The sequence below is a fragment of the Arachis hypogaea genome, chromosome 11, assembly GCF_003086295.3.
Source record: "Arachis hypogaea cultivar Tifrunner chromosome 11, arahy.Tifrunner.gnm2.J5K5, whole genome shotgun sequence".
In the NCBI taxonomy this organism is placed as follows: Eukaryota; Viridiplantae; Streptophyta; class Magnoliopsida; order Fabales; family Fabaceae; genus Arachis; species Arachis hypogaea.
The window spans coordinates 9,512,180-9,535,808 of NC_092046.1; the positions used below are offsets into that span (position 1 = coordinate 9,512,180).

The window sequence follows — 23,629 nt, forward strand, 5'->3', positions numbered from 1 at the left end:
AAAATAATGTGACAAGATTAATTATTTTATTGTCAATTTAAAAAATAAAATAATCAAATATTATCTCTCTTTTATAAAAAGAAATACAAATAAAAATAAAAACATTGATTAAAAATTTTAAGTAGTTAATTTTTTTTTGACAAAAAAAAAACCGTTACCACCTAACTCTATGTGGTAGAATAGCAATCATCTTATAAAATGTGGTGATGATTTGTATTAATATTGTGTAAAAATAAATTAATGATTAGATGAAAGGAATATAGACTTAACTGTTTGTATTTAATTTTGCAAACGCTAATAAAAATACTCATTAAATAAAAAAATTTATGTTATACTTATAAAAAATGATTTCGTGTGATAATAATATCTAAATTCTATATATAGCACAACTATGAGAGAAGGTGCGAGCGAGATTGTCTGGACGTCGATGCAAGGAGGGAGTGGAGTTGAAGGGTTAAGAGAATAAGGAAAGATCAGAATGTATTGAAAGGTCCTTCGGAGGGAGGAAAAGAGGTTAAGAGTGATGCTCATGGACATGTTGATTAGGATTGTAGTAGTAGTTTTGGATATAAATGAATGAAAATTTCTTTCTGGGATAAGGTGGTTAGAGGTGTGGCACGAAAATTGATGATTGTAGATGACTCTCTTGATGGAGATCGTCTCGCGGTGGTTACAAGAAGAGACAGTGGGGCGTCCCGACCAAAGGTTATATTCATTGATGAAGAAAAAAAAGTCTTGTCTGAGTCGTACATTGATTCTATTGTTATCAAAGTCTTGGGTAAGCGTGTGAATTACACAGCTATCGTCCATAAATTTAAGTTCATATGGAGACTGAAGGGAGGATATGAGGTTCTCAATGTCGGTTTTGAATACTTTCTTGTAAAGTGTGATTTGAAAGAGGATCGAGAGAAGATTTTGCTTAGGGGGTTATGGATGATTGATGGTCATTATTTGGCCGTCAAGCCATGGACTATCTCTTTTCGACCCGCAGAAGAATCTTTTGGAACCAATTTGGTTTGGATTCACATTATTGGGCTAAATATCCATTATTATCAGAAGAAAGCCATGCGTAGAATTGCAACTGCGATGGGAGACCCCATCAAAGTTGACGTTGCCACTAAAGAGGCAGAGAGAGGTAAATTTACAAAAGCTTGCGTTTTTATTGATCTAGGATTTTCAGTCATCGACTAGATTGAGATGGACGATCTTGTGTATAAGGTTGAGTATGAGCGTTTGGCCTTAATTTGTGAGAAATATAGATGTTATGGACATTTTGCGGTGGATTGCGGAAGCAAAGTAGGAGTGTCTACGATGGTGGAGGTTGGGAGTGCATAGGAGGGGGAGCAAAAGGGATATATGGCGAAGAAAGACAGTGGACCTGCTACGTTTGTTTTCGGCGAGAATGTCGCAGCTAGGGAGGAGAATCTGAAGACTGCGGATATTGCGGCAGACAAGGAGCAAAGAAAGGAGATATCTAAGGAGATATCAAAGCCGATAACGTTGCATGACTTTTCCGAAACTCATGCAATTGGAAAGGGGATGCTAATGAAGGGTGGACACAAGTAGTGTCAAAAAAAGAAAAAAGAAAGTAGAGAAGGAGAGTGTGAAGAAGGCTTTTGGGTCTCAGCAGAAAAAGCCCATTAAAAAAATTATGGGTCTTCTTCCGAAAAACAAAAGTGGGCCAAGTGTGAATATGGATCAGTTAACTAATCAAGCTTGGAACAAATATGCAAAAGCTTCATATGCAATGAAGCTTGTGATTTCACCTTCGTTGGGTTCTATTAAAAAAGATGGGAATAATGTCACACCAACAAACATATCGGCGAGAAAGAGAGTTTGGCCAAACTCGTTACAAAATTCATCGCAAGATGGAAGGCTTCAAGTTCATTTTGATAAATCAGAGGATTCCGCGGCCAAGGAAATCAGTAGGGGAAAGGAGGTCGTGGGTGAGAAGCAGGGCACGCTATGAGATAAGTATTGGTTGGTGCCTTCCCTTTATCTGCTTATTATTTTTTTATGGATTTTAGCATTTTATCTTGGAATGTTAGAGGGACTTCTAATAAATTAGCCTAGGTTCACTGCAAGGAAATCGTTAGGAAGTTTCATCCCACAATTTTTATTCTTGTTGAAACCCATATTTGCTTTGAGAGGATGAAATCCTTTTGGGGTAATTTTGGCTACTGTGAGATTGGTATTTCAGAGGCTAGAGGGTAAAATGGAGGTATTTGGGTGTTGGCTGAAAAAATATTGGGGTCAGTGTAGAGTCCTGGATGTTAACAACCATTATATCACCTTTGAAGTTATTGATGGTTCTTCTCAGTGGATGTGCAGTGCAGTGTATGCTCCTCCACAAGTATATTTTCGTGATGAGACTTGAGATTATCTTAGTGGTATTGTTGATTATTTGCACAGCCATTGGATAGTTCTTGGGGATTTTAATGAAGTATTTTATTCTACTGAAGTCAAGGGGAGTATTTTTAACAAAAAAAGTTGAGGCTTTTGGGACTGCAATGGACACTTGTGGATTAATGGACATGGAAACTAAAGGAAGAAAATTTTCTTAGTTTAGAAAAGTTCAGGAAGGAACAAATGTCTCAAAAAAGCTGGATAGTGCTTTTGTTTGTAAGGACTTGCACTTGCTTTTTTTCGAAGCTTTTTGTGAGATTTTGGTGAGATTTCACTCAGACCACTCGCCCATTTTGGTTTGTTGTAGGCCGCTCAATCATAATAAGAAGAATAAATGTCGTCTCTTCAGATTTCAAGCAGCTTGCATTACTCATCCTCAGTTTCGTGATGTTGTTCATAAAGCGTGAAATTCTGTAACTTCGGATATCACTAAAAGCCTTTTTTGCTATTCAGAGAGATGCTCAGAAGTTTAATTTTGATATCTTTGAAAATATCTTTGTTAAGAAAAGAGAGTTAGAGATCCTCATTAACAGGGTGCAAAGTCTTTTGGAGCAGTCGGATGATGTTTTATCAAGGGAGGAAGATAAAGGCCTTCAAAATGAGTTTAATATTATTCTTTTGAGAGAAGAGCTATTGTGGTTCTAGAAATCAAGAGATCAGTGGGTCAAATTTGGGGACAGAAATACTAGTTTTTTCCATCTTCAAACAATTGTGAAGAGAAAGAAGAATAAGATTCATAGTCTGATGCTTGAAAACAGCACTTTGTCAGAAGATGAGAGTGTCCTTAAAGCGTAAGCTAACATGTATTTCCAGCGGTTGTTCTATTCCAAAGAGGAGGTGAGGATTAATGGTTTGAAGGATATCCCACTTCCACACCTTAGTTAAGATGCGTGCTTTAGATTACAAGAGGATGTCATGTTTGAAGAAGTTAGAAAAGTAGTCGTGGAGATAAGTTCGTTTAAAGCTCCTAGCCGGGATGGTTTTCAAGTGATCTTTTTCGAAGAATATTGGGATGTAGTGGGGACAGATGTGTGGAAGATTGTTAGACAAGCTTTTATAGGGAGTTGTATTGATGATAATTTCTGAGGCATTGATTGTTCTTATTTCAAAGGTGGATAATTCAACGAATATGAAGAAATTTAGACCGATTACAATGTTATCTATAAAATTGTCAGTTTGTCACTAAGATTCTAGTGTTGAGGTGATTGGCCCGTTGCAAGGAAGATTTATTCCTGGAAGAGGAATCTGTGAGAACATTATTATTGCTCAAGAAATTCTTCATTTCATGCGGAAGACAAAGTCCAAGAAAGTAACAATTGCTTTTAAGATTGATCTTGAAAAGGCTTACGACAGAGTTGATTGGCATTTTTTGGACCATTCGTAGAAGAGTTTCGGATTCTCAGCTACAACTGTCAAACTTATTATGCGTTGTGTGTACTCTTCTTCCTTATCCATTTTATGGAATGGGAAAATGCTTCAAAGTTTTAAGCCTCTAAGGGGTCTAAGACAAGGAGATCCAATATCACCATACATTTTTGTTATTTGCGGAAAGACTTGCTTGCCTTATTTTTCACCTTGCCTCTAGTGGTTCTTGGATTCCGGTGGCTGTTTCTAGAGAAGAGCCTAGAGTCTCTCATCTTATATTTGCTGATGATTTGTTTCTCTTTTGTAAGGCTACCAAGAATCAAGTTGAAATAGTCATGGAAGCTTTGGACATCTTTACAAAGGCATCTGGGCTTAAGGTGAATTTATGCAAGTCGAAAGCTCAATGTTCTAAAAATATTTCTCAGAGAAGGAAGGATATCTTATCTGGTGTTTCTATCATTCAATTCACTCAACATTTGGGAAGATATTTGGGAGGAGGGGGGGTGAATATTGATCATGATAGAGCTGCACAAAAGATAATTCAAGAGGTGATTGAGAAAATTTGTGTTAGATTGGCCAGTTGGAAAGGGCGCATGCTAAATAAGGCCAGAAGATTGTGTTTGGTAAAATTGGTTCTATCTTCAATTCCGGTTTATCAAATGCAAACTTTTCTTTTTCCTTCTTATACTCATGATAAGATTGACTCCATGGTACGTCAATTCTTGTAGAAAGGTAATGCGGATGGTAGAGGTCTTCCATTAGTAAAATGAGAGAAAGTTATGGCTCCTAAGAATCTACGAGGGCTTGGAGTTAGAGATTCGCAGTGTGCTAATATGATGCTTATTGGTAAATTGGTTTGGCAAATGTTGAAGGATAAGGATCGGTTGTGGGTGCAACTTCTTTCTCATAAATATTTGAAGCAAAATCGGGATTGGGGATCGGCTAAATATGGTTCTTTTGTGTGAAAAAGCATCTCCAAAGTCTATATGACCATCAAAAAAGGTCTTGGGTGGCATACAGGGAGTTCCCTTCAATCCTCGTGGTATGATCCTTGGAGTCCTTTAGGTATTTTTGTATATTCTCTCCCATTTGTTCATGTTTCTAATTGATTGCTCAAGTTGGATGATGTTTACTATGATGGGATTTGAAAATTTGGAAACTTTTCCACCCCATTCCCGAGGATATTGAATCCTTTGTGGGGTTATTCCTCCTCCTGAAAAGAACACGAATAAACCGGGTTGGATTTGAAAACCGATTGCTTCGAAAGGGATATACTACCAAAAGCGGGTACAATTGGCTTGCACATATGAAATTTGAATGGAGAGATGACGGGAAGCTTTTCATTTTAGAAACGGTCAGATTTTTTTTTTTGGCTTGCACTTCATAATGTCATTCCCACTAATGTCTTCAGTTATAAAAGGGGTTTAGCGGTGAGTGACCTTTGTAATAAATGTGAAAATGATTCTGAATCTGTGTTACATTACTTTCGAAATTGTTTCACTGTTCATGATGTATGAAATTCTTTAGATCCTTCTATTGTTGACCGTGCTAATGCTTTTGATTTTCAATCCTGGATTACTAGCGTTATTAATGGTAAAGAGGAAGTAGTGACTGCTGAGATTTGATAGATTTAGCGAAATACATGTAATGATTTCTTCAACCCGAATGAACCATGGCCTTGGAGGAAAATTTTTGCCTTGCGAGAACCTTGGCGAATGAGTTGAAAAGGGTGAAGAAGGATAGAAATTTTTGAGATTATGTAGTCCAAAAATTTTTGTGGCAACCCCCCCCCCCAAAATGTTGTTAAAGTCAACTGTGATGCTAGTGTTTTTTCAGACTTTCTTGTAGCAGGCTTTGGGTGCATTATCCGTGATCATTATGGCACATGGGTTCTAGGTAACTTGGGACATCTGCCATTTGATGGCATTCTAGAATGATCTTATGATTACGCAAGAAGTTGGTTGTGATTCGTTGATTTGTGAAACTGATTCTGTGGAAGTGTATCTTTGGCTGAACAATATTATCAATTATGTTGCAGGTGATAATATGGATATTATCGAAAAGATTATGGAATTGTTAAGTAAAAACTGGGAGGTGTCATTCATTTGGGTTAGAAAAGAAGCTAATGTTGCTACTGATTGTCTGGCTAAGATAGGGACTAAGAGTGTTTATTCTCAATTAGTGTGGATTCAGCTAAGTGATAATTTCAATCAGATTTTGTTGAAGGATTCTGCTATGTATTTTTTTGGTGTTGTGTTTCTGCTTGTTTTAGTTTTTGTTATAGGCACCAAAAAAATATCTAAGTTCTAAATTTTTGTTAATTTTTGAATAAAATTTTTAAATTATTACCACTCTTTATCTTCAACTTCAACTCCATCACCATTTCTTCTTCTCCAAATCTTAAACTTTCACATTCTTTTATTACCACCATCTCTCAAAACACCAAAAAAGCTGTCCCCATCACCATTTTTCCGTCACTCCCCACCACACCACCTCTACATTAATCACAAAATTGTACTTCACTATCCACCGCACCACCTCACCACTGTCACATCTCACATACATTCACTAACAACAATAATAGAGATAAAAGAGACAAAAAAAATTGAAGTTAGAAATAGATCAAATTAAAAGAAAAAATAAAAACAAGTATAGAGGTTGAGAGAGAGAGAGAGAGAGAGAGAGAGAAGAAAAAATAAAAACAAGTATAGAGGTTGAGAGAGAGAGAGAGAGAGAGAGAGAGTACACTAGAGGAGGAGGGAGGATGAGGTGGCAGTGGTAGTCACCCATCACCCCATCCTTTGTCACTATTCTTGTCTCCTGCGACACAATCAGCGTCGATTTCTCCTCTGTTAATGCCAACATCGTCAGGGGTGCCACCTTGTTTAAAGTACCCAAGATTCCTCGATCTTTTTCCATCATCCTTTCCTTGATCTTTTTTGTTTTTCTAAAAAAAAATGTAAATACTTTTATGGTTTAATTGCTCAGAATTGTTGTTATTGTTGTTGTTAAAGGATGATGTGATTATGGCTGTGAAAGTGGAGAAGGAAGAAAGTGGGTTGATGGGGTGGAAGGGTTGAGGTAGTTAATGTTGGGGTCATCATAGTGGTGGTGGTGGCAACAGTGGCGGTGGTAGAGTAATAAGGAAGAGAGAAGGTGATTAAAGTGATGGTTATGAAAAATTATAAAAATTTATGATCTCGAAAAGAAGAGATAGAAGTAGAGTTGATGTTGAAGATAAAGAGTGGGATAATTTAGAAATTTTATTAAAAAGTCAAAAAAATTTAAAATTTAAGTATTTTTGTCACACGAAACCCATTTTTTATGGGTAAATACCCAACCCAGCCCTGATAATTTTTTCAAATGACTACGAGGCCAAAAAAAAAAATACCCTTTTCAACTCTTGATATTTAACTTCGTGAGACTAGTTAGCCCATCTGTCAATGATTTCTCTTCAAAATATACTTATATGACACATTAATCACTAATATATCCTCTATTTAATTTTATAAGTAAAAAAAATTTAAAATTCATTAATATTTCTTAGTTTTACACAACAAATTTAGTTAATGTATTTGAAATAAATAATAAAAAAATAAAAATAAAAACTAAACGCCCTTGGCAATTATCCTTAAAAGACAATGAGACTCTCAACAAAAAAAAGTTGTTAATCCTAGTTGATTTTTAATAGATAAATCAACAGTTTAACATATTATGTAAGCTTATTTCGTTAATACAGAAAAAAAATATTGACAGAGAGGCTAATTAGTCTCATAAAAGTAAAGATTAAGAGTCGAAAAGAGTTTTTTTTTTTGTTGAGAGTCTCGTTGTCTTTCGAGATAATTGTCAGGGGTATTTAAAATTTTTTTCCGAGTATAACATTAATTTTTTTCTTTAATGAGTACTTTTGTCAACATTCATAAAATTTATAGATATAAATAGTTATTTTTTTCTTACATTAATTAAATCTTTTCTAAATTTTGGCACAATTTTATTTGTTATTTATTCTCTTAATAACATAATAACTTAAATTATTATACAAAATTATTTTATATCCTCGCTTTGTTTTCTCTTATTTTATTTCTTTAATAAATCTGGGCTATAATAGGCCTTTTTTTTTACATGGCTTCGTCAGGTCTCTAATTAATAATAAAATATATTACAGTAAATAATTAAATTTATTTCTAAAAGATCAATAATTCTTTAAATTAGTTTTAAAATATTTTTTTAATTAAATTTATCATTCAAATATTTTAAATTAATTACATTAGTTCTTTTGTCATTTTTTTTATTGATGGTATCAAAATTTGTTAATGTGACATGTTAAGTAACACCACAACACACACCTATGAATTTTAATTGACTATTAAGATAATAAATTTATTGAATTAAATCAAATCAAAATCTAATTAAAAAGAGAACTTGAAGCATTGGAATATCTCAATTCAGAGTTTATTTGATCTAATTTTATAAATTTATTATTTTAATCATCAATTAAGACTATTAGATATGTATTATGATGTTTTTTTTTTTTTTTTTTACCAAAGATAGGAGATTCGAACCCACAACCTCTTAATTGAGTATGGAGAGACTATGCCATTTGAGCTATTACTCATTGGCATATTATGATGTTACTTAATATATTATATTAACAAATTCTGATATAATTAACAATAAAAATGACAAAAAAATTAACATGATTAACTTAATATTTTTAAAAGATAAATTTAATTAAAACAATTTAAAAAATAAATTTAAAAAACAAATAATCACTAAAAACTAATTTAACCGTCTACTCAAATATATCCATAAGAAAGTATATAACAAATGCTAATGTCCTACCGTAGTAAGTGCAATGAGGCCGTTATATGAAAAACTGAAATTAAAACAGGATAAAGTTGTATATTTAATACAATATTATTTAAAAATATTTAACATTTATTTTTATGGTAATTTAAAATATATAATAGGAATAGCTAACCAAATTTTCCCAGTTAATAATAACTGTAATTACTTAACCTGCCATTAAAACGACTTATTATTAAGATTTGTATTTGAGAAAGAATTTATTTATGATGTGTCCTAAAAATTTAAGATTATAAAATAAAAAATTTAAGTTTTTCATGTATTTATTTTATATTTATTAAATAAAAATATTTAAAATTATTTACTAGTGATAAATTTATTATGTGCTTTAATAACATATATTAGCTAAATTCTTTGAAATAGAGTAGTTGACTTAACTAAATAATAAAAATATTATATAAAAGAGAAAAATGTTATATATTAATCATAGTCATAAGAATTGGATTGGATCGACCAATTCGACTAAAAAATCAGTGAATTAAATTCTCAATTGATTTGGTCTAATTTTAAGACCGCTTAAAAATAAGAACCGATCAAAGTCAATAAAAATCATAAAAAATCGATCTAATCAAACTGTTCGAAAAAAAATTTTACAATTAATGAAAAATGTGGTTCAAATTTGGATCTTCTTTACAATTGCAGGCTTTTTTTGCCACTAAACGATATTATTACTTATTCTTTTATATTTAATTATTAATTATATAATAAAAATATATAATAATTTTTTTAAATATTATTTTAATTTTATACTCAATTAGATTTAAATTAATATTTTTTATTATTCTTAATTATTAATATAAATATTATTAAAATATATAAACAAAATATCAAATATTTTTATTAATTATAATATAATTAATATTTTATAATTATATGATATTTATTAATATTATTTTTTAATAAATATATATAATATATAATAATATAATAAATATAAACTAATTAATTAATTATTAAAATAAAAAATAGTTACTTTAATATAAAAACAAATTTAAAAAATTTTTATAATAAAAAAATACTAAATTTTATATACTTATTGAATAATAACTAAATTATAACTTGTTGATTATAATTTATTGAAAATTGATTATTTTTAAAATATTAGTGAAAATATGTATTCATACCCTGATTCAAAACTTAAAGTCAGTCCCATTAAAGAGTGAAAGACCCAACCCAAAAAATATTGGCCATCACGCCTATCCGACCTCTTCAAAGAGGTCGGGCACCACTAAGAAAGCCCAACTTACTTGCCTAAAGCAAGTAACTACCCCAAGATTCTCTTCACTTCATTTATAAGAGAGATATTAACAAACTCACAAGATAAAGGGAACTAATATGCTAAAAACCTACCTAAAGTCCTTGCTAACTCAAGTATCGGAGTCTCTTACAGGTATCACCTTCCACCTCTTCACAAAAAACTCAGATAGCGAACCGAAACACCTCAGAACGAGATCAAGTCAGACGTAGTCCTATAAAAAATCTGGACCTCACGTTCAGGGTTAAATTAGAGTTTTAGGTAACTCTCAGAACAACATGTATTTTAAATTTTAATTTTTTTATTTACATAGAACCAATTTTACCTGTTTAACTAATGGCTCATCGGTTAAACCAATAAATTAGTAAATTAATAGTCTAATTAATTTGATTATCGATTCGATTTTGACAATTATAATATTAATTTAAGTCAGTATTAATAAAAAATATATAATAAAATTGAATCAAAATCTAAAAAATAAAAATAAAACAGTGGATCTATATTTCTTTTATTCAACCATCAATTTATTTATGTATTAATGTTAGTTGCAAAACGACAAGAAATTAAAAAAAAGATTCTCAATAAATATGAGTGAGTTTCATGTTACCATTCACACGCAATATTACGAATGGATATTCTCAATTATTAAAAAAATTAAAAGTATAAAGTGTGATATCTAAATCTCTAACTTTTTATTGTTCTTTTTTATATTTATTTTTAATTTTATTTATAAAATTAATGGTGAGAGATTATATTTTATTTTTTCAATTATTAAAAAAATTGAGAAAATTCATTTCCCACGTTACTAAAAGGGTTCATGTTCAATTATTCCCAGTTTTTTTTTTTTTTTGGTCATGCAATTATTCCCAGTTGAATTAACGAGTTTTCGAAGCAAGATGTGGGTTTTGACTTTTGACTTTTTGGAGAGGCACAAGATGGGCCATTAATACACACCTCCAACTAGTTATAAAATATGAGTGATGACTACTAATAGTCCGCTCATTCTAAGGGCCGTCTCCCCAATGCCGTCTGACTCTGACATCTCCCTGCCACCCTGTTCTAACTTGAGAATGAATATTTTCGTTTTTTTTTTTTAATTGATAGTATAAATGATGTTTTTATTTTTATTTTTTTTCATATTGTTTTTATAATTGATTTTGTTCTACCTATAAAATGTATAATAAAAAATTACATTTTACATCCTCAAATGAGAAAAAAGAATTGAGAAAATCTAGTTTTCTCCAACTTCACACCATACATGGCCAAATCGCAATTACTATCAGTATCTTATAATTGCCCTCAATAATATCTATTCATAATAAAACAAAGGTAAATACTATGTTATAGAAATAAAAAAATTTCTAGACTTATAAAATATTCGTGTCATATTTTAAGGATGGCATGTGGCGGATTGAACAATTCTAAAATTTTAGAATTGATGTAGACAAATATAGTTTATAAATATTTTCATTTTTTGCAGGTAGAATAACAGCTCCATTAGAAAACAAGTATGATAATATTTTATAATAATTTATTATGTGTTGGACTTACTACATTAGATTAATATGTTGCTTCATATAGTTATGGGTTTATAAAAAAAATAAATATAAAATTAATTTTTTATTATTGTCCAAAAAAAAGTTATCATCAATTCTAATTCACTTTTTTTTGGCTTTTGTAGCTCTTTTATTAATGTGCTATTTTTTAAAAAAATTATTTTTAAAATATTATTTTTAAATTAATTATTTAAATAGTACTCTTTTATTAAGGTGGCAACAGATTTATTATTTATTTTTAGTTATAATTAATTATCATAATATAGAAAATGACATCTGAATAATTAATTTAAAAAAAAGTGACATTTTGATACTAAATTTTGAAATAGACGCACAGCAATAAATTATAAAATTGTCGGTCTTTGTTACATAAGTATATAAGAGTAAAAAAACTAATTAACTTAGCTGGGTATTTTAATTTGTCTAGCACAATCTATAAATTAACCACAACGATAAACTGGGTAAGATCGAATCAATATTAAATCATTTTTTTTTTATTTTTTTCAAAAAAAAAAAAAAATCAACAATCTCATATCTAAAATCATAAAAATATTCGTATGTTGTTGAACATCAATTTTGTTGGCTTTTATTTATTTTCCATTATGGTCAATTGAACCATGTTCTAAATAATTGGTGCTTGAAATAGAGCAATATTAAAAAAACAAAAATGATTCTAAAAATTCTTTATTTGTGGTTATATAAAAAAAACATAAAGTATGCATTAATAAAACTGTTCTCTTCAATTTTTCATGTCACCGTTTTTACCAATCCAATAATATTCATACATATTTTAGAAGATTTTACAAGGAATAGGTTATTAATTATAAATAAGTGACTTGAAATTACAAATTCTAATGTGAGATTAAATTATATTTAGGGTAAAAAACACAAATAAACCAAGAGGGGAAATTTGTTACATAAATAAGCCAAATGAAAAAGAGATCCACGAATCAGCCAAACCCTATTTATATACAATTTGAACCTAATTAGTTCGAACCCTATTTACCCATAAATCGAACCTAATAGGTTCGAACTTCAACTTTATAATTCGAACCTAATTGGTTCGAATTATTACCGATTTTGTCCCTCAAGTAATTCGAACCTAATTGGTTCGAACTACGTTCAATGCAATTTGAAGCTAGATGGTTCGAATTAGTAAGGAACGAAGCTGCATATGTTACGTGCATGGGATCGGAATTTATGAATACGTTTTGTTTAGGTAGTATTAAACGAAATGTATGCTGAACACGCATGAGAATAAATTAGTGTACGAGTTACATTATGAAGACATGATGCGGCAATTAAATAACATCAAAATGCAAAGTACAAATGTTTTCTCTCTAACACAGACATACATCTAAAGGTGGATACAAAGTAACACTGGTAACAAAATACATAGACGAACATGGGTAACATACAACTAGGCACATAAATCATCTAAAAAGGTGCGACCCCGTGAAGCAACGACGTGGAACCCGTGTCCTCTGACCTCTCCGGATAAACGGCTCCTGATCCTCGATCTCCTCGTCCTCGTCCTCGTCCTGCGGGGCTGGCTGTGCAGGCGTCCTAGGCTGGACATGTACCGGTCGGGATGAGGACGGCCCGACAACTGAATGTGACCCAGCAGTATGTGCCGACGCTGGGGTACCACCCAAAGCGAAATACTCAGGAAGAGGAACGGAGGGCGGCTCATTCAGATCGACATCTAACGGTGCCTGTGTCCCCGTCGTCTGACTCCGCCCAGGGACAGCCTCATCATCATGCATGATGGCACTGATGTCATCAAAGAAGGGGGATCCAAGATCCCCGTCAAACCCAACACCGGCAAGTAGGTCTGAAAACGTGCTGCCTGGACTCACCCATGGCCTACTCTCCTGAGGTGTGGGGTCGTAAGGTGGAACTCCAACTAAGTAATCTCCCAGCGGCACCTCCCCAAGTCCAGCCTCAGCATGGGGAGCAGGATCTCTGGTGGCGTACCCCTGTCCACCAAGGCCACCAGCCTTACGACCGTCCTGGCCCTCGACGGGTGCCCTCCGTCTGCCTCCACGCCCTCGTCCTCGACGACCACCCCTACCTGCCTCATCAGCCTCGTCGATAGCCCGCTCCAGCCACCTCCACTGACGCTGGCTCCGTCGTGTCCTGACACGAGCTCTCCTCTCAACCCGACGCCTATCAGGGACGTCGTCGACTCGATCCATGTCAGGAACTCGACCAGGACCCCTCTGTGACGCCTCGACAGGAATAGGAATGCCCCTCGGATCCCCCAGATGAATATCGGGTGACAAGAACCTCTTCCCATGCTGGCTCCACCAGTCTAGATAGGCGTGCGAAGGTCCAGGATCGGCAACAACATCGAACCGGAGGACGTGGTCCGCACGGGTCTCCCAATGAATATGCCAATCCGGTAAGGCAGACGGGAACCAACGATCACCGCCTCTCCCGTCCTTCGACATCAGAAAGTCGATGTTCAGGGCGGGACGCGGGAGGGGCTGCACACCACCGAACTGCGGTAGCACCCTGTCTACCTGATGCCACTCTACGACGGCAAAGTATATCAGCGACGTGACAGAACGCCACACTGCCATGTGTCGAGGCTCCAACACCTCCGGATGCACAACCTGAAGTACCTTGGGGGAGCTATAAGGCATCCAGATAAACTGCACAAATAAATACCGATGTTGTCACGCCAACTGGCTATACAGAAACATTCGATGTCTACTTATTTAAATAAAAGTAACAGGAAGAACACTCACATCCCTGGCCTGTAACCTGTCTATCTCCAGTCTCGTGCTCTGCAGTTGAGGACCCTTCTGGCTGTAGGAAGGGCTGTAACCTGACCACCTGCAGGGCACATGGGTGTTACATTTATTCAGAATTATGACAGATTTGTAATACTCACAGCAGCTATCACAACTTGAAATAGAAAAGCCTGACTAGCGTACCTCGATGCCAAAGGCCAGCTGGACGTATCATACCCAGCAGGCCTAAACCTGGGAAAGCGCCAGAATATCCAGGACTGAAGTAGCTGAAGTGGGCCGGCTAGCTTGACCACATGTCTGTTTGCCACTCGACACATGCACCGGTACAACCACGCCAATGCTGCAGACCCCCAACTGTAAGAACCCATCTCCTCAATCCTAGCTACGTACGGAAGCCATCTGATGTGAATGCGGTTGCCGGACTTGTCGGCAAACAGCTGAGTGGCCAACAACATCATGATATAGGCACGAGCGAAGCGCCGCACAGTGTCCTAATCGGCTCCCTCGGGGCACTGTCCGAAAGTCTCCTGGAACCAGGTGCAGTTTACTGCGAACTTCTGAACCTGGCTCGGAGGAGGTATCACTCCAAGCAACTCCTCAAACCACACCCAAGCTGGACGTCCACCCTCGATATACAGATGGAAGTCTGTAAGGCAACCGCTGACATAACACCCGTCCACTGCCAACCCCAACTGGTATGCCACGTCCTGAAGCGTGATCGTGCACTCTCCGAAGGGCATGTGGAAGGTATGCGTCTCAGGACGCCACCTCTCGACGAAGGCGCTGACAAGGAGCTCGTCTAACCGGAACCATCTATCGTTCAGTCTAGCCAGATGGTATAACCCGGCCATCTGCAGGTACGGAACATAACGCTCATCGAGTGGCATGCCTTGTTGCCGCCACATGCTCCTGATGCATCGCTGTGGCTGCGCATTAAATGGACCACATTATTAAACCACGTACAATAAACCACTTACCCTAAACCACCAACTAAACCGCATGCAAAACCACTAAATTAAACCATTTGCAATACCACTACAACAAACCACTAACAAAACCACCTAACATAAACCACTTACATAAACTATTCACAGAAGCGCATATAAAACCACTTACAAAAACCCACTTACCAAAAACCGCCCCCTAAACCGCATGCAATAACCTCTAAGCTAAACCATTTGCAATGCCACCCCGATAAACCACTCACATATAGAACCGCTAAAACCACATGCAAAACCACTAACTCAAATAAACCGTGTGCAGAAACTTTTCTATGTACTAACCTCGTCGTTGATGACCCCGACTATATGAGCAACCCCATCCAACCGGTACAGCCTTGCAAGATCGTCCCCCATCAGCTGAGTCTTCGGTTCTACTATTTCTCGGATCGAATCTGAGTCGTTTTCTCTGGGATTTGGTGGCGTATGGAAAATGATAAGTGATTCGAATCTGCTTGATTCGAACTCCTTATATAGCACAATCACTCATAATTCGAACCAATTAGGTTCGAATTATTTGATGCACGTAATTGAACGTAGTTCGAACCAATTAGGTTCGAATTATAAAGTTGAAGTTCGAACCTATTAGGTTCGAATTATGGGTAAATAGGGTTCGAACCAATTAGGTTCGAATTGTATATAAATAGGGTTTGGCTGATTCGTGGATCTCTTTTTCGTTTGGCTTATTCATGTAACAAGTTTCCCCCATTGGTTTATCTGTGTTTTTTACCCTTATATTTACTTGTAAATTATTCTTTTTCTTTTTTTCTAATAGTAATTATATAAATAAGCAATATATAAATAAATTACTATTATTAAAACCACTACAACAATATAGATTATTTTTTAGGGTTATATATATCAAAAAGAATTAAAATTTGTCAAAAAAAATAAATATTGACACTATTTTAACTATAAAAATATGTTAATAAAAGTTTTATCAAAAATAGTATTTTTAACATATAAGTAATGGTGAAAAAAGTTTAAATCTTATTTTGATAAATATCGGCTGTCAAAATAATTTATTAAAAAAATTTGAGAATATATTTTTTGTAATACTTATTAACCGTCAAAAATATTATTTATTTTGACACTTATTGACCATAAAAAATTCTCAACAAAAATTTTTAACAAAGAATGAGATGAGATCTTGAAACTGAAGAATAATTTTGAAGACAAAGAATGAGTAGTATAATCCCAAACTGAGAGCAGTGTGATGCCAAAATTGACGTAAATTGAAAATAAATAAATGTCAAAATTGAAGAGTAATTTTCTACGGTCAAATTATTCATCAAGAAAATATAGAGAATTTGATATTTGTGATATTTGTCAAAAATATATATTAATTTTTACACTTAATTATGACTGTTAAAAAAAATGTTAAAATAACTCTCTTTTCTTGTAGTGATTTTGTTGTTTGTGTTCTTTTAATTTTAACAAAAAAGAACTTGATCATAGATTAATGATTATATTATTTATAATAATTATAACGTAAATTTTATTATTATTTTGTTGCTTTCAATTTTAATATAAACTTGATTTTGTATTTTTTATTTTATTAATCTGTTTATAAAATATAAAATTATTAGTATGTTTATGAAATATAAAATTATTTATTTATTTTACTAACCTAAAATTTTTTTATTTTTTAGTAAAAATATATTAATTTTTTTCAAAAATAGAATAAATCGTTCCAATCTAAATCGCAATAATTTGGATCGAATTAGATTGAATTTAAAAACAAAATCAAATTGATCTAATATAAACCACAACAAATTATATATTTCAAATCGAAATAATTTTTTCTTCAAAACCGATATAAATCGCACCGCAGACACCCTCTATTTGCATAAGAATAATGTTTCTGGAAATGCTTGGGTAATAAGTGTTTTTAATAACAAAGTTTAATTAAGTATCATTGTAATTAAGGTTCTAAAAATTGAATCGTTCAATAAACTGCTATATTACTGGTAAAATGGTTTAGAATTTCAATAGTGATTCAACTAAAATAGTTAAATTATATATAATAAAATAACGTATAAATTAAAAGTATAGTATCAATCAAAATCTTATAATCTCATGCAAATATAACATGAGTCAAAACAAAAAAAATTGCCAAATATAAAAAATCCAAATTTATATAAGTATAAAATTTTTGATATTTTATAGAATAATAAAAAATAACTATACAAAAATAGAGGCCAAACCTCAATTTTAAAGATCAAAATGAATATTAACTAGACTTTTAGAAAAGTTTTTATGTTAGTCACTTTAGCTCATAGGAAGGATTAAATTTATACTTCTGAAAAAAAAAAATCGTTAGAAATCAATCTGAGAGTTACATGCATGATATACTACATGATGAATGACCCTAACACAAACGAATAATCAATGTAACCAACAACCGATAAGGAATACGCATTTTCCTTTGAGATTGAAATTTCAAAGCAGAAAGGACACAAAGTCACATTATTCTTACACACACAAAAACATTTGGTGGAAAAGGCATTGAAAAGATACTAAATAATTCAATATGTCAACATGTGACCTAATCTTCACATGAATTACCCCAAAACAATTTTCAGGCGAGATATTTTTTTATCATAAATAATAGCAACAAAAACTCAAACTCTGAAGCTTGCTTATACCATTGTTCTCATGAAAAGATGAGTATTAGCAATAGCCAATAGGGAAAGCCGTGTGCTGAAACCACCAATGGCAAGGATTTCACATGTTCCACATATTTATATGTTTTTTTGTTACATTACATATTGCACATATATGCATGCTTAATTGCAGAAGCCAACTTGTTCATATTCACATGTTTTTTCTTGTATCTATGTCCTTTGATTCCATGCATGGAACCTAGGTTCACGTGATAGACCGGGCTATGAACTAAACTAGGTAAGGATCCACATCTTTTATAATTAATGTTTTACAGTACATACACACACGAGGTTTTTTTCTTTTTTTTTTGGGTTAACTAAAAAGATTAAAAGACAAAGAAACAAAACACAAGCTAAGCCAAACTAGCTAGAACCAATAATCTCTTATACCAATTAGCGACACTGTTCGCTTCTGATCCTCATTTATTTTATGGTTGGTTATGTTACTTAACATAAGATAAGCATCAAGCGAGTTTGTCTCACAAATAACACACATGCAATCAAATTTTCAGGCTAACATTAGTCTCTGCCAAGATGCCAATAGCTCACAACGATAAATAGACCAGAAAGAAAGAGCACATGAACGGCCTAGCACCTATCTCCCTCTATCATCCCTCAAAACACAACCAAAATCAGCTCGCTAGACTCCCTAAAAAATACTAGCATCACGGTAGACCTTGAAAGTGTCGTTGGGTGGAGGTTCTCACTTAAATTTTCGCTCAATATCTGAATAGATAAATTGATTGCAATGAAGGTTTCTAAGATTAAAACTCATATTTCTAGCTAGCATCGCCACTTTCTTATCGGATCAAGCTTCATCCGAGTTAAAAACCTCATGACATCGATGCCTCCATATCCACCATATTCTTGATGCGAAGAGGCAGTCCTTACTCGATATGCCCTGTTTGAGCCAAGGAGATAAATCGGATGATCCTCTAGTCTCAATGAACATAGGGTCGAGGATATTCCAAACTGTTTTGCCCCTATCGCAATCTCTAAAAAAGTACAGAATTAATTCAGAATGGACACCACGCCTCTTACAAATATCACTGGATGTTAATTTGCGCTTGAATCGGAATGCGTCAATAAGGACAGCATTGTGAAGAGAAAGCCAGAACAAGAACTTGATCTTCTTCGAGATGAAAGTCTTCCATAACCAATTACAGGCTTCACTTTCATCCCATTGAAATTTTCTTTTCACCAGTCAAATATATCCACTTCTAGAAGAGTACTCCTTTGTTGAGGCAGCAGCCCAAACCCACCCTGGGCCATAATGAATGTTACCAGGAGCAGGCAACTCAATCAGGGATGAATGGATGTGATGAGGAAGAGGAGAATAGAGCTTACTAAGATCCCATCGACCATTGCAAATAATGTCATCAAGAGAAAGGTGGAGGTCAGTTATATGAACATAAGGAATTAAGTCCGCAAACTTACCTAAAGAAAATCATTGGTCAAACCACAAGGATTGATCCGAAGTACCATAGCATCATGCAAAGCCCTCTTTCAAGCTATTGAACGCCTTTATCACACTTTTCCAAACATAAAAATTCCCAATAATATCCACAAAACCTTTTCCAGCTGACAGATACTTGTTAGTTAGGAGTTGTACCCATAGTTTCTTTTTGTAGTGAAGAAGTTGCCAAACAAACTTTTTCATAAGGGCAATGTTAACACACCTAGAGTCTCTCACCCCTAGGCCTCCATATTTTCTCGGAGCCACAACCTTAGTCTAATTCACAAGGGTAGTTCCCTCCCATCAATCTGACCCTTCCAAAAGAATTGCTGTATCATCAAATCAATTTTTTCACAAGCATAAGAGGGAAAGAAGGTCACTTACATATTATACACTGGAACGAAAGTCAACACTGACTTAACCAAACATAACCTTCCTGCCTTGTTAAGCAGCCTACCTTTCTAGCTATCTAACCTCCCTTGGACCTTATCAATAACCTCCTGCACCATCTTTTTTGCCGCTCTATCATGGTCAATGTTCACCCCCAAATATCTGCCCAGGTTCTGAGTTAAGTGAACCTGAGAAACTCTTGACAAGACCTCCTTCCTCCACTGTGTAATATTCTTAGAGTATTGAGCCTTAGACTTAGCCAGATTAACTTTTAATCCAGAGACCTCTGTAAAGAGATCAAGAACCTGCATGACCATTACAATCTACGACCTTGTTGCTTTGCAGAAAAGAAAAAAATCGTCAACAAACATAAGATGTGAAATCCTATGTCCCCTTTTGGAGATGGCAATAGGGACCCAAAATCCATTAGAAACATAATGAGAGATAAGGCACGCCAATTGTTCCATACACATAAAGAAAAGGTAAGTAGACAGAGGGTCACCTTGCCTCAGTTCTCTATGAGGATCAAAGTTCTGTAATCTCTCACCATTCTATAGGATTAAAAGAGAAAAAGAGCATACGCACTTCATGATCAGGCTAGTTATGTTCTAAGAAAAGACAAAATCTATAAGAGTATATGGGAGAAATCTCCAATCCACCCTATCATATGTCTTCTCTAAGTCAATTTTGAAAGCAATACTGCCTTTCTTGAACTTGGTCTTGCACATAAAATTAAAAATCACTTGAAGGGGACCAATTACCTCCATAAGAAAGGGCAGAAACGATTAACAAGGACCTTAGTTAAAATTTTGTATATGACATTACATAGATTTATAGGCCTAAATTCTTTTATGACCGTCGGCCTGTCCACTTTCGGGATTAGAACAATAAGGGTCTCAAAAAAAAATCTTCTAATACTTCTCCTGCAAAAGTTTTATACACAATTTTTCAAACATCCTTTTCAACTACGTCCCAGTAATCCTTAAAGAAAATAGCTTGGAAGCCATCTGGTCCAGGTGCTTTGAAAGAGTTTATCTCCATAACAGTCTTCCTCACCTCCTCAATCGAAGCTGGTTCAGAGAGAAATTTGCAGGCCTCTTGACTAAGCTGCAGCAGGAGAACCCTGTCAAGACTGCCGAAATCCACTTCCTCTCTAGAACAAAAACATCTTTGAAAAAGATTATTAGCTTCCTCTTTTAGGAAAATCTTATTATTTGACCAAGTTCCATCTTCTAACATAAGGTTGTGGATCTTATTTCTTTTCCTTCTGACAATGGTTTGGAGGTGAAAGAAGCTTGTATTTCTGCCTCTAAACTTGACCAATTTTTTCCTAGATTTTTGGTATCAGTAAATCTCCTCTCTTAAGATGATAGAATTTAGCTCTTATTGAAGTCGTTTTTCTTCTTCCCTCAAACTTCCCTCAAACGAGGGTCATCATAAGACTCCAAAAAAATTTGGACTCTGTTAATATTCTGCTCTAGCTCCCTTTTTGTAACAAAGATGTTGCAAAAAATTTCTGAATTAAATTTTTGAACATCTCTTTTCACAGTAGTCAGGCTTTTGAATACATTCGAAGACCTAGAGTCTCAGACCTTGTAAACCACTTCACGAAAAAGGGGATGGGGTGGTCCACGCCGCTTGTTTGATCTATATTTTATATACTTGAAAATCAACCTAATATATTTGTTCAAATATATATACATCAAAGTAAAGGCCTAATATAATCTCGGTCAGTTTTTACGAAAGACAATGTGTTTTCTTATAAAAAAAAAGAAAAAAAAAGAAACTTCAACCTTTAACATTATTATTTTGAGATAATATGAAATCTCCGTAAAAGAAATCCATCAAATAGTAATGTAAATTAATTTTGAAGTGTTCTATTTATAATCAGTGGGTTTTAAACTCCAGAAACTATTAATAAGTTTATTATTTAAAAAAAAAAAATTTATCGCTAGTAGTTAAATGGAGAAGAACTATTGTCACAAATGATGTCATAAGAAGAAAAAGTAATTACAGTATAAAAATTTTTTAAATAAAAAATATAGCATCACATACAAAATGAAAAGAAAATGATAATGTTAATAGTGTTAATATTGATGTTACTAGTGATAATAGTAAAGGAGGTCAAATAATAATAGTGTTGTATAGTAGAAATAATAGAGATAAAATTATAATGATGAAGAGAAAAATAGTAATAGTAAAAGTAATAATTGGTCCTATTATTTGAATGAATTTTGTGAGAGTTAAGATCCCACTGTTACAAATAAAACTTTTAAAAAATTAATTTTTGTTACTATTTGATGAATTTTTTTTTAACGAGAATTCATATCGTATCAAAATAATATTGTCAGGGGACCAAAATATTTTATTTTATAAGGAATGCCCTTATCTTTTACAAAAATAGAATAAAATTAAAGTGGGTCTTTACTCTATACATAAACATTTTTCAATTACATACTTATTGATGTTTAATTTTATTGATAAAACTTGATATGGATAATATTCATCATAATTTATTGTGATTCAATTAAATTGATAATTGTTTGGTAAGTCGGTTACCGGATAATTCGGGTTTGAATTTTCGGGAAGTGGTAGGGGCTCGTCAGGTCGTGGACTGTCGGGCTGGTGTGTGCGAGGTCTCGAGTACTTCGTGTGAAGGAGGGTGCCACCTGCAAAGACACTCCGACGCTCTTGTCAGTAATGTGCAGGCGATGATGTGATATATGACGTACCTTGGGGGAAGAGTAAACCTTCCCCTTATATACTGTCAGAGGTGGGCCCAATGAGGACAGGCCCACTTTCTCAGTGACATTATTCCACAGCCGTGCATGAGCTGTCCGGGACGCGTGTCCGGATTGGTTGCGGGGCGCGTGTCCGGGTCGGGTAGCGCTCGGGTCGGCCGAACTGTAAGGGGTTTGGGCCAGGCCGTAACAATAATATTCATCATGTTATTGGTTAACCGTTAAAATATAAGGCGGTTCAACTAATTTGTCGATTTTTTATTGGTTCGTTAACAAACTATTTTTGTCTTGAACCGAACTTATTTGCTGACTAGTTTTCTACTAATCCGTTTGTTTGAGTAGTGAAGAAATGGGGTGTAATATGCCATGGCAAACCATGGAAATATGGCTAGGTGTAATGGAGGAGGAGGTACTTCCATAGCTGCCATTCACGTGTGTGCGTGTGTTTATGCTCTATGATGAGTAGTTTTAATGATGTCTTTTTCTTCTATTTCAATTAAATTGCAATGACTCTTCCTTGTTTATTTCATAAAACGTAAATCGTAGTAACTTACTGTAATTTACTTTTTAATTTGTATATGATTCTGGGTTTAGTGATTTTTAGAAGAATAGTGTTATTCTCTTAATTTTTTATTAATATATGACCGTTAAAGATTTATTTTTATTTTTGATATTAAATTTATAGTGATGTTTTTTTATGTTGTAAGTTGTTGAAGTGTTAATTTTAAATGTGAAAATCATTTAAGTTAAGGTACTGAAATTGAACCCTCCAATTTTAATTCAATAAATTTAAAAAAGTTTAAAACATACAAATTGGATGGTCTAATTTATTTTTATTCAATATTTTTGTGAAACTCACTTCTCAACTCATGCCTCTATCATTTTCTCCTCTCAATGTCATAATAAAAAAAATTAATCTTAAATATCACATATCATAAATTAATAGTGATACATAAATTAACAGAAATACTAATTTAACTCATATTGATACCTTTCAAAAATTAAATTGGGACGTTGAATTATTCAGTTATCAAATTGACACAATCTTTTAAAGATTATTGTGAACAATACTTTTTTCATTGATAACAAATTTGAATTTTGAAACAACTTTTTCTAAGGACATTGTGAAAATATCAAAACCAAAGCTACAAAAAGTGCAACAATAAATATT

General features: G+C 33.7%; 1 protein-coding gene across 1 annotated transcript; it reads left to right on the top strand.

Annotated features, from left to right (window-relative positions):
• The first annotated feature begins 627 nt into the window (after positions 1-627).
• Positions 628-1,191, top strand: LOC112720948 (uncharacterized). The gene has a single exon (XM_025772041.1). The coding sequence runs from the start codon at positions 628-630 to the stop codon at positions 1,189-1,191; it is 564 nt and encodes a 187-aa protein (XP_025627826.1).
• Positions 1,192-23,629: the final 22,438 nt, after the last annotated feature.

Coding starts and splice junctions, on each gene's coding strand:
- LOC112720948 (XM_025772041.1), top strand. CDS start 628: ATGATTGTAGATGACTCTCTTGATGGAGATCGTCTCGCGGTGGTTACA.